General features: G+C 42.4%; 1 protein-coding gene across 2 annotated transcripts in view; it reads right to left on the reverse strand.

Annotated features, from left to right (window-relative positions):
- The window catches only part of PLEK (pleckstrin), a 28,993-nt gene extending 22,536 nt beyond the window's left edge, over positions 1 to 6,457 (reverse strand). Inside the window, exon 1 of one of the 2 annotated variants that reach the window (XR_007135108.1) lies at positions 6,292 to 6,457. Coding sequence is in view for 1 of the 2 variants with exons in the window: in XM_047781901.1 (XP_047637857.1) it covers positions 6,292 to 6,333 (42 nt within the window). In the remaining variant the exon portion in view is untranslated. The remainder of the gene's footprint in view (positions 1 to 6,291) is intronic. The other variant, XM_047781901.1, reaches the window with a different exon arrangement.
- Positions 6,458 to 12,446: the final 5,989 nt, after the last annotated feature.

Here is a 12,446-nt window from a genome sequence, read left to right on the forward strand (position 1 = left end):
AAAGTGAGGAAAGTAATATTCTAACCATTTAAGGAGTATAACCAGTAAGTGACCATGGGCTCTGAAGCTGAATGGCCCAGGCTCAAATCCCAGCTCTGCCACATTCTAACAATGTGACCTTGAGGAAGTTTTTGTTTGTTCTTTTTTGTTGTTTTTCTTTTTTTCTGCTGCACCCGAGGCATAGGGAAGTTCTAGGGCCAGGGATCAAATCGGAGCCACATTTGCATCTTACACCTCAGCTACAGCAACACCAGATCCTTTAACCCACTGTGCCAGGCTGGGGATCAAACCAACAATATCACAGAAACAAGGCAGATCATCAACCCATCACGCCACTGTGGGAATTTTGAGGAAGTTTTTAACCTCATTTTTAACATCTGACAAACGGGGACAATACTACTATTTCTTAGGGTGACTGGGAGATTAAATAAAATAATCCATGTAAATTGCTTAGGGCAAGCTCCAGAACACAGCGAACACCCAATAAATACTCCCTAGTCCCTGTAATTCTGTGCTTACAGGTGCACCTGGATAATGACCTTGAGTTCGGGAAACCTCAAAGCTACAGAGAGAGGAGCTAGTTCAAAAGAGAGTGACCGAATGGCATCTCTCTTGAGGAAGTATTGAAGGAACTATTAGGTTTTAGCCCCAAAGGGACAGGATGTTTTAAGCCCCCAAAGAGACAAGCAGAATAGATGCTGATTGTCTTCAAAGGTGTGAAACACTGGATTGTTTTGGAGTCCTATTCGGGGAAAGTTTCAGGGAAAAAAACAAAAAAATCTTTTGCTGAATAACTTAAGGGAGAAAGCTGAATGACTGAGTTCCCCAGCATGCTTGAGATCATCAGATTAGTAAAAGAAATGCAGGCCACAAATGAGACGTTCAAATAAATACTTCTCCGAATACTTAAGATTCCAGTCCACCCTCGGATTCTACACATGTCTCCCCAAAACCCATGGTCCCTATGGTCCCTTCAGGTTTCCAATTCCAGGTGCCCTGCCCTCATTTGAACCCTTGGGCCTCAACTGCAAGTCAAAACAAAAACGAAAAACCAAGTCAAATAAACAAAACCAAAACCCTTAAGAACATATTTAACATGAATATCTAAATATGGGGGGAAAAGGGGAAAAAAGATTTATTTAGGTTACTAAAATATGAACTTCCGATCCTTTGGTTTCTCTGAGCCTCTTTTAGATGAGTTTCTTTCTTTAAGACATTCAACAAATAAGGAAAAATAAAGCAGCTCCTGTGCATCAGACACTGGCCTGGGTGTGGGGGGATAAGAATGAACAGGAAGCCATCTTTGCTTTCAAAAGGTTCACGCACAGCCGAACAGGGGAGAAAGTGACCTTGACTCCAGGTCAGTGTGATAAACAGACACACTGGGACAGGCCTTCCTGTGCATGTGTAGCTTCACAGAAAGAAGCCATCATGACTCGTTGCTGAGGGTGGAGGCAGCGTGACTGACACCTCCAACCAAGTGAAGACACCTCCCTTCACTTCTCCTTTTCCTCCAACTTCTCTTTTCCTATGACATAGAGCTAGAATTCAAAGGAAAACTACATGACACTCAAAACTATGCGTCTAATTAAAGCAGAACTGTGAGTAGCATCTATTCTCCCACACTCATGGGACATGTTATTTTAAGTTGGCATTGCATTCAGTGAAGCCCTTATTTCTCCTGCATCATAACCTGCATCATCTAGTTTTTTCAACCTGATTCATGACATCCCTGGTATAACATCCCAGGTCAAATGCCTGTTTAAATACTTTGAAGGCAAGGGAACTCATCTGTTCAGTAGTACACTTTTTACGTAAATAAATGCTTCTGGGTTGGACAATTTCTCCATAAAAACATATTAGGAAATGAATAGAGAAATTGCACCAAATGTTTAACAGCACGATGTGTGGAGTCTTAGGGATTTGGGTTCAAATCTCAACTTTTCCTCCTCCAGGCTGTGTGGCCTTAATGCAAGTTACTTAATTTTTCCAAACCTTAGTCTCCTCACTTTTAAAATGAAAAAAATATAGTGCCCATTTCCCATTGCTGTAAAGATTAAATGAGATCATATGCTCAAAGGGCTTATCCGGTGCCTCGCTTGTAGTAGGTATTCAATAATTAGTAACCATCAAATTCCCTGGTGGCCTAGAAGTTAAGGATCTGGCATTGTTACTGCTATGGCTCAGGTCACTGCTGTGGCACAGGTTCGATCCCTGGCCCGGGAACTTCCACATGCCTCAAGCAAAGCTCCCCCTCCCCCCGCCAAAGGCAACCATATAGACAGTTAAGATAACACAGTTTTCTAGACAGTACTATGAAGTCATTCCAGCATAAGGTGTTCCCAGGTACCACTAATCACAACAACAGTGCTTTGGAAAAGAAAAGCACTGCAATCTGAGCCCATGAGGGCTGTGTGTAACATGGGTTAAGCATGGCTCTTGGTAGCCCTGGGGCCATAATTTCAGGTTCCAGTACAGCTCTGCCACTTTATAGCTGTGTGAGTTTAGGCAAGACTCTTTGCCTCTTTGTACCTTACTCCCCTTGTCTGTAAATTAAGGATAACAGTTATACCCACTTTATAGGGTTGTCATAAAATCTATGGATTAAATGCTTAGATCTGTCCCTAATGCAGGGAAAGTGCCACAGATATTAGTTACTATGATGATGATGAATCAATGGGTGCAAATCAAAGGGGCTTATTTCATGGTGTCCCAAAGACAAGGGAGCCGTATGAAAGAATGGTTGGGCCAAGGTCTCTGAGTCTTTCTTGCTGTTTTGCACCAGGCTTTCCTCCTTTTCCAAGCCCCTTTTCCTCTTTCTCACCACCCCACTTCCTGTGCTTTCCCCCAGCCTCACAGGCCACCTAAATCCCTAATCCACTCCTTGACTCAGTCCTACCACTCAATGTGCTCGCTGGATTTGTTGCCATAGAAACAACAGTCGGCTCCATCATCCTCTAGGAATGAGGTTAGTTTGGGATGTACTTGATAGGGTCCAGGTTATTGGTTGCATGTAACCTACTCCTCTCTCTTGTTTTAAGCTATGATTATAAACAAATCCAAATCATCAGTATGTTTTCAAGAACCTCCAAAATATGTTTATGTTTATTGGCTGGATGTAACCCCCTAATCAGAGCGAAAGGGAGTTGAGGTCACTACACTCAATCTTGTCCACAGTACCATCTGTCCAGGCTCCACTCTGGCTCTGCAAAGTTCATACACCCCCCTTGGGCTGGTTTTGGAAGCTTGCCTTTCAGAATGCTACCTGGGATCAATGAGACGGTAAGCTTTGTGGTTAAGCAAGCCTGGGTTCGAATCCCAGATGATCCTCTTACCAGCGGTTGGACTGTGGGCAAGTCATTTATTCTCTCTGAGCCTCAGTTTTCTCATCTGTAAGATGGGGATAAGGGTACTATCACACAGGGTGGTTAAGATTGAATGAGATGGGGGTCATAGACTGGCTAGCTGCCAGCTGGCAGGCTGTAAGTGCTCTTTTTTTTTTTTTTTAAGACTTTGGGGCAAGGAAATTCTTTGGAATGAAAAAGCTGCAAAATGACAGAACCCTGTCTTTCCCCTCCTGCTCTTACCCATCAGTTCTATTTAAAGATCTTAGGTGGGAGACAAAGGAGGAAACCTGAAGTGTGAAATGTGGATGGTTATCTTGCACAGAAGAAAAGCAGAAACTGTTGAGAGTTGATGCCACTGACTACTGACCCCAAGATTTCTGACTTGACAAAATCCTTGCATCAGTATATTCTAATGTATTTTTTCCACCCAAAGCATCTTAATCTCCAATAAAATTCCTTGGAGTTCCTGCTGTGGATCAGTGGGTTAAGAATCCGACTGCAGCAGCTCAGGTTACTGCAGAGGTGTAGGTTCAATCACTGGCCTGACCCGATGCATTAAGGCTCTGGCATTGCTGCAGCTATGATGTAGGTCATGGCTGTGGCTTGGATTCAATCCCTGGCTCAAGAACTTCCATATGCCATGGGTACAGCCATTACAAATTTTAAAAAATTCATAAAACAAGAATAAGGAGAAAGCTATTCTTTCTTACCACCTGGGGAACTTAAACTGCAAAAGAAAAAAAGGTAACTGGAGGGAGAGTTATATATTACTGCCTGTAATGCTTAAACATTAATAAACTTAGTCATCTCATAGCTTGTCAGAGAAAGATCTTCATAGGCCTTTCCTCACTATTAATTTGGAATCCAACCCAGGAGGCAGGGCAGATGCCTAACAGCATCTAGGAAGGATTCCCTATCTATTGAAAAGCATAGCATTACTGATACTAATAGTCATTGTCACTTATGTGGCAGAGATCTACTGTACGCTAGTTTCCTGACACAGAATTTTGAACCCATGTACATGGAGTATCTGAAAAGAACATAACCTCTAAAGAAGTTAAGAACCTTAGCACCTTACTGGGAAATTCTGACTTCAGTTTAGCAGCTGACAAAGGGAATCGAGCATTTCTTTGTAAAAACTAAGTAGAGAATCTTAATACATTATGACAAAGAAAGTTCCAGAGGTCCCAGAGAAAAATACAAAAATTATAATTGTAATTTAATTGTAAACATGAAAATTAGGGAAGATAGAAATTGTAGAAAAATCAATATGAAATTTTGTTGCTCTTTTCTAGGTGCATTTTCAAGACTGACTTTGACAGGCCATGACCTGAGGAAATGACCATTACTGACTAAAAATTCATTATTAATTTAAGACCATATGCTTGACAACCCTAACTCTTTCATCCTCATGCTCTAGTAGGGTCACTTATTAGAGATTTAGTCTTTTATTTCTTTGTAATTTATAGAGTTTAAAACATAGGTATACAAACTTAATAACAGCAATTTTCACCACAAAAATACTTAAATATTTTTTTTAAAAAATGAAATAAAAAAACCTTTGCAGAAAATATTTCTATTCACCTACTCTTCTCAGGATACTAGCCTAAGCAATCAGGCAAGAAATGTCAACTAATTGGTGTTAATTATTATTGGTTCTCAGAGTATTAGCACTTTTTGCAAAGAATCGATATACTTCTCTGTAGATATATGAGTGTGTGTTTTTCCAACAGATGTTTCAAAACATGGACAGCTAGAGAGAATATCAACTGAAGGCTCATTTATTCTCTGGCATCTACTTGTAACTTCCACAACTACAGACATCCTACAAACCTTCACTTAGACTGAATTTGCTTTCAGACAGAGCTCAGGGCTAAGGGCCAGGGACTGGGTTTCTGATCCCAACTCTGTCACCACCATGTGACCTTGAGTAGTCACCTGGCTTCTGGGATTCAGCTTACTCTTCTGGAGAGGAGGGAATGAGGTCAGATGGTCTAAAGTCCCCTCCAGCGTGAAATCAAAACTGAATCAGGCAGCAATGTATGCAGTTTAAGCCCCTCTTAGTAGAACATTTCCAACTGAAATGTTCAACCATACAAGGCCTAAACAGAGTCCCATTATGTACTTATTAAATTAAAAAGCTGGGCTTCCGAAGGAAAGTACTGAATTCAGTTGCCTTCTAACACCCTGAGTTAACTTGGGTCAGAATGAGTTACATGTTCAAATAGGTGTTGCCCACAGGAGCCAACAAGCCCTGTGTGTGAACTCACCCTGTGTGTGTCACAGTGCACACACCCACTCTCAGAAAAAAAACCTCAAGTGAAAACAAAGTTTAGTCTCCTACACCACATCAGTGAGACAAAGAATTTTTGAGTACTCTCATGTTTCTATTTTCTAATCTTTAAACTGGGGCACCTGCCTACCAGCTTAATAGCACATTATACAAATTCACCAAGAACTGTGAACAAAGAGATTTCAGTCCAATAAAAAAAAAAAGATAAATAAGCTACAATTACTGCATCATGCTATCAGGTCATCTTTAATCATTCTCTTCTTCCTCTTAAAAAAAAAAAAAGGGAAGAAGAATTTAAATAACAAATGAATAGTCTCCCCCAGGAACCTCTATAGCAGAAGAGTTCGAGTCTTCTAGTATAACACACTTGCATGACTCAGGAAGGATTTTGCTCAGGCCCTTATCGTCCAGACCCCGCCATCTGAAATTCTCAGTCCCTCCAAGTCAAGCTATGCTGACACCCGAGCTGAATTAGTTCACCTTTAAGAACGAGAAGGCAGTGGAACACTTCCCAATACGCCAACCTTCTACATACTGTGATGCTGTCCTGTTTCAGCCCAATAGGTTCAGACGGTGGAGAATGCAAAGCTGAACTCCAGTTCCCTCCAGCCCTATCTCCAGGGACACCCCTGTAGGTGGCACTTTGCTTACCTTCTTCACAAGGTAGCCCTCCCTGATCCGCTTTGGCTCCATGTCAGACGGGCACACAGATGGCCTGGTCCCCTCTCAGCCAAGTCGTCTCAGAAGCTCACCGTCCTCTGAAGGCTGGGGCCGTTGTGGGCTGCTTTTCTAGAGCGAGGTCCCTTTCACAATTTCCCGTCTGCTGGGGATCTTGTGATCACGCCCTCTTCCCCTCACCGGGGTGGAAGATGAGAATAAGGAACTGCAGCATGAAATGGCCCATTCTTTGCTAATGTTGGAGATGTATCAGAAATACAGTTAGGTTTCACGTTTTAGCCAAGGTAGCTGCTAATTACCGTAAAGAAAATCATTCATCTAAAGAAAAACAAAATGGTAAAAGAAAGAGGAAAATGAACAAGAAAACCCTACCAGTGGAAACTGTCCTAGCTTAGGAATTATTCCTGAGAGCCTTGATAAAAATACCAAGAAATTCACAGCTGTCTGCTTAGCATAACAAAGACAACCACTATTAAGTGAAGGGCTACTTCTGCCCCAGGTTTTGGCCTACGTGTGTTTCAGCCTAATTCTTCTAACACGGTTCTTAGGAGGAACCCATAGGGGAAAGTATATTGTTGTCTCTGTCTTAGAGGAGGAAACCCCTGCTCAGAGATGAAGGCAGTTGTCCCAAAGAGACATAGCAGGTAAGAGGCAGAAGCAGAGGGACAGGGAACTAGGGAGTGGGGTGCTGCTGCTTCCCACAGAGCCTGAGATCTGTGTGTCACACAGAACACCGATTCCACTGTGAAAAGAAGTCCATAGTCAAACATGTGGGAGAGACCGCATATTCCAGGCCCAGTTTGGTGGCTCCCCTTTAGATGAACAAATTAAAGACCCTCTCAAAGTACTACTGCCAAAAACCCTACAGAAATGTGTTTTCCAAATTTATTTGACCCCAGAATTCTTTTTTGAGCAATTTCTGTTAACCTCCTTGTTATGAATTGAATGGGTTTCTTCCGTCCCCCCAAAAAATAACTCCTGACACCCAGCACCTTAGAACACGACCTTATTCAGCATCAGTGTTATTGCAGATGCAATTCATGAAGATAAGGTCATCCTGGAGTAGGTGGGCCCTTAATCCAATATAACTAGTGTTCTTAGAAGGAAAGGAGTGACACACAGAGAAGGCAGTCATGTGACAGCAGAGGCAGAGATCAGAGGGATATCTCTATGTGACAAGGACTGCCAAGGATTGCCTAGAACAGCAATCAGAGAGAGCAGGGCCCTGCCAGCACCTTAATTTCAGACTTCCAACCAGATCTATGAGACAATACATTTCTGTCGTCACCCTCTTTGTGATCCTTGTCTTTGTTTTGTTTTGCTTTGTTTTTGCCTTTTTAGGGCCGAACCTGCTGCATATGGAGGTTCCCAGCCTAGGGGTCAAATCGCCACAGCCACGCCAGACCCAAGCCGAGTCTGCGATCTACACCACAGCTCACAGTAACGCCAGATACTTAAACCATCCTTTATCCATGTGTGTCCTCACGGATGCTAGTCAGATTCGTTTCCACTGAGCCACAACAGGAACTCCTGTGACCCTTTATTATAGCAACCCTAGGAAACTAACACACTTCTGAGAAGCTAATATTCTGTAGAACAAATTTTGAGAACATGAATCTGGCCGTGTGAAAATAGGCAGGTTATTTAAGCATCTGTGCCTCAGTTTTCTCATCTGCAAAATGGGGATAATAACATCTATTCAATGGGGTCATTCTGAAGATTAAATAAGAACACTTGAAGATAGTTCCTTTGTGGGTCAGCAGGTTAAGGATCACAGCAGTGGCTGAGGTCACTGCTGTGGCACAAGTTCAATCCCTAGCCAGGGAACTTCCACATGTTGTGGGGTGCAGTCAAAAACAAACAAACAGGGGAGTTCCCGTCGTGGCGCAGTGGTTAACGAATCCGACTAGGAACCATGAGGTTGCGGGTTCGGTCCCTGCCTTGCTCAGTGGGTTAAGGATCCGGCGTTGCCGTGAGCTGTGGTGTAGGTTGCAGACACGGCTCGGATCCCGAGTTGCTGTGGCTCTGGCGTAGGCCGGTGGCTACAGCTCCGATTCAACCCCTAGCCTGGGAACCTCCATATGCCGAGGGAGCAGCCCAAGAAATAGCAACAACAACAACAACAACAACAAAAAACAAACATCTGTGAATGTTTAGAAAAGTGTCTGGAACACAATAAATGTCCATAAATTTTAGTAATGCCTCATTTTCAAGGAGTCTCTCCATCCCATTATGGCTACTCCTTTTCAATGATAAGTTCAACTAAGATCACAGAAGTAACATAGGACTAGATTTTTGGCTGGTTCCCTTTCCCCATTACCTCAGTCAGCCTTCTTTGGCTGTGGTCAATAGAAACCAACTGACCTATATAGGCAAGTAGGAATTTACTAGAAGAGTGTGGAGCGGCTCTCAGACTTAAAAGAAAAAATAATTACTCAAATCTTTGAAAGGACAGAAAGCAGGACAGCTGTGGGGTTCCAGGAAGCAGGAGGTAATGGGCAGTCTCTTTGAGACAGCAAACTGAAATTCCAGTGGTTTTCAGGCTCTGTAAGAGTTTCCGGGGCAGCTTAGTGTTAACCCCTCAGCCGTCTGAAGGGGGAGCACGTGCACGGTCAGCCTGATCCAGACAGTGTCCAATGGGGGAGGTGCACTCTATGAATGTAGAAGAGTGAAGGGCCCCTAGGCAGGCAAAGCAGATGTCCACAGAAAGCATGTGAGGAGCCAGGAAAGTCAAGGGCAGGCAGCAGATCTGTTCCTGGGGTTTCCTAAGAGCCTCCTGATTCACTGTCCTCCTTCCTTCCAGCTGTGGCTCTAACCAGCCATCACTGCCCCTCTGTTTTTTGGTTTTCATTTTATGCTAGTTGATTCTCTAAAACTATAGGTGACTTACCATCAGTTCCTCATTGCCCCCAAATTAGTACAAATAATAATAATAATTATATATATATAATAATTTCATATATATGTGTATATATATATATATATATATATATATACACACATATATATATGAAAGTTTAGGGGGAGGAGCGGAAGAATCAACATTTGATGGCACCTGAGCAGAACAGAAGCAAATAAAAGGATGACTTGCCATGTGGGCACTGAAACAAGTATTTTGCTACGCTGATGTTTGTACAGCCAACAGCAACCATTCACAGACTTACCAAGTCTAACTTCATAGCTAAATGTATCCCTTTTTGTTTAATTAATCTAGTGACTTCTAATGTATGTTTGCTTCCTTTGTCCTAATATGGCCAGAAGTCTTAACGAATCCTTATTCTGAAATTATCATATCTCTTTGATGCCTACAGTGTAAAAAGCATCCCCTGCGCTTTCAAGAAACATGTATTGAATGCTTACCATGTGCCAGGCCCTGGACTGGGTAAAAACGTCTTCCAAAATTTGTTAATCAGCTGGACGTTACCATAGATGGATTAGACGCTGCGGCTCCTGACGGCGGTCATCATGCCTGCTTAGCGACCCCTAGTGGTAAGTAAAGGGAACTGTCTGAAGCAAGGACATTAGGACTTCCTTTTCTTTACCAGAGTCTGAGCAAATGCTTTTCGGCTCTGGTAGATTCTATTCCTACATCAGATCATTTGAGTCTCTTCCAATATCTTTATGTCTACGTGTCTAAGCTTACTTTACAAAATCTCTTTCTGTCCTCCTTTTAATTCCCTCCCACTGGATCAATACCTTGGAAACATTTTTATATAGTAGATTTTATTGGTGTAAGGAAAATTCAAGACTTTGGAACAAGCAAAAAAGGTTACTGTGTGTCTCCAGTGGAAAATGAGCCATAATTTATGGCACACTTTTCCAAGTTATCTGTTTCTATGGAGTTTGTGCTTTTCCTTGTATTTGAACTATTTTACCAGTATCTAAATTGTGGATAACTGATAGCAATGCAAATAATTCTTGTCTATGAACATGCAAATAAATTCTGTCTGATGGAGCTTCAAAAGACTCCACGCCATTCCATGACCCCACCACACCACCACCACCAAGGAAAAAGCCAGGCTTTTGTCCATTTGTAAATTGATTTTAACATTCTTTTACTCCATATGAATTTATCTTTGACTTCTCCTTTGAACCACTTGTGACATCTGGCTGATTCCCTCTTTAATTTGTGAGCTTTAGCTCATATTATTTATATGTGATATAATGTATTGTTATATGTGAATCATGATTTTCTTTTGAAACTATTTTATTTATTTATTTATTTATTTATTTATTTATTTATATATCTTTTTAGGCCTGCATCCGTGGCATCAGGAAGTTCCCAGGCTAGGGATCGAATCAGAGCTACAGGTGCCAGCCTACCCCACAGCCACAGCAAAACTGGATCCAAACCACATCTGTGATCTACACAGCAGCTTGAAGCAACTCCAGATTAACCCACAGAGTGATGCCAGGGAACTTCCATATACCATGAATTCAACCATAAAAAGAAAAAAAAAATACAACTCCTTTGACTCAGCAATCGAGATTTCCACCCACCCCCCCAAGGAAATATATTTGCTGTGGGGAAATATAGCCATGAATATGTTCTTTGCAGGATGGCTCATAATAGAGTTGGTCCTCCATATTCACAGTTTCCAAATCTAAGAATTGAACCAATAGCAGATAGAAAATATCCAGAAAAAAAAATTCCAAAAATTCCCAAAAGTAAAACTTGAATTTGTTGAGCATTGGCAAGTATTTGCATATCATTTGCATTGTATTAGGTATTATAATACCTAATTATAATAATTATCTAGTGACGATTTAAAGTATACAGGCAAATCTGCACAGGTTACATGCAAATACTACACCATTTTATATAGGGGACTTAAACTTCTGCCACTTTTGGTATCTGAGCAGGGTTCTGGAAATGATTCTCTACGGCTACCAAGGGAAAACTGTAGTGAGAAGTTGGGGGAACTCTAAGTATGCAAGAATAAAAAGTTGGTTAAAAGAATTTTGAAGCATTGGAGTTCCCATCGTGGTGCAGAGGAAATGAATCAACCAGGAACCACGAGGTTGCAGGTTCGAACACTGGCCTCGCTCAGTGGGTTAAGGATCTGGCGTTGCCATGAGCTGTGGTGTAGGTCACAAGTGTGGCTTGGATCTCTCATTGCTGTGGCTGTGGCTGTGGCATAGGCCAGCAGCTGTAACTCCGATTAGACCCCTAACCTGGGACTCTCCATATGCCATGCCGTGGGTGTGGCCCTAAAAAGACAAAAAAAAAAAAAAAAAGAATTTTGAGGCATGTATAGACTGGAAAAAGGCATTCAATTGAAATAAACAGAAAAAATCAGGACATGAACCAGTTTGAAATTTTTGTGCGAATTTTTGCACATCAAACTTGGAACTTTTATTAGGCTGAAAGGGTGTTGAGTCCTGTGATGATCTAGGCGCCGTGGAGTCACCTGCCAAGTGTTTGATAAGGGCATGTTTAATCACTCCATAAAATTTCAATAGTAACAGGTACAGCGTGCAGGAGATTTTAGGTTATAGCTTTGATGTCCAATTCACAGATAAATAGCATTAACAAAGGCTAAAATGTAGCTGAAGCTACACCAAAGGGTCCAGAAGACTAAGCACAGCTTTCCTGGCACTCTGACCCACCAGCATTTCTGCTAGCAGCAGCACCCTCTGCAAGTGGGCTCGGCAGGTGAGGGATGTGCTCTCTGCAGACCTCAGCATCCTGGGCATCAGGCATCCACAGGCTGGATGCGGCAGGCCTCAGCAGGCAATGCCTGCTGATTCAAGGTCAGCATATGCAGTGGGAAAGAAAGGCAAGAAGGGCCAAAGGGGAAAACCCAGGATGACTGACAGCGCTGTTCATGAGCCCATGTGAATCATCTCCTGAAGAATTTCCAAAATACACAGGAGGCCAGCAAAGGGAGCTAGAGCTCCCAGCGCAGAAGGTATGTGCAGAGCCCGAGAAATACCATGTGCAACTGTTGTTGTGGTAGCTAGGTTTTCCCCAGACTCCCAGGGCTGGCACTACACAAGTTCTATATCCGCATCATGGTCACTGAGGGTGTCTTCGATCTTCAACTTGTTCAGGCAAGTTCTTTCCTAAAATGGGCTTCTGTAGATACAGCTGCTTGAAGTTCCAGTTGTCATCCATCCTTCTTACA

The sequence above is a fragment of the Phacochoerus africanus genome, chromosome 5 (assembly GCF_016906955.1).
Source record: "Phacochoerus africanus isolate WHEZ1 chromosome 5, ROS_Pafr_v1, whole genome shotgun sequence".
Classification (NCBI taxonomy): domain Eukaryota; kingdom Metazoa; phylum Chordata; class Mammalia; order Artiodactyla; family Suidae; genus Phacochoerus; species Phacochoerus africanus.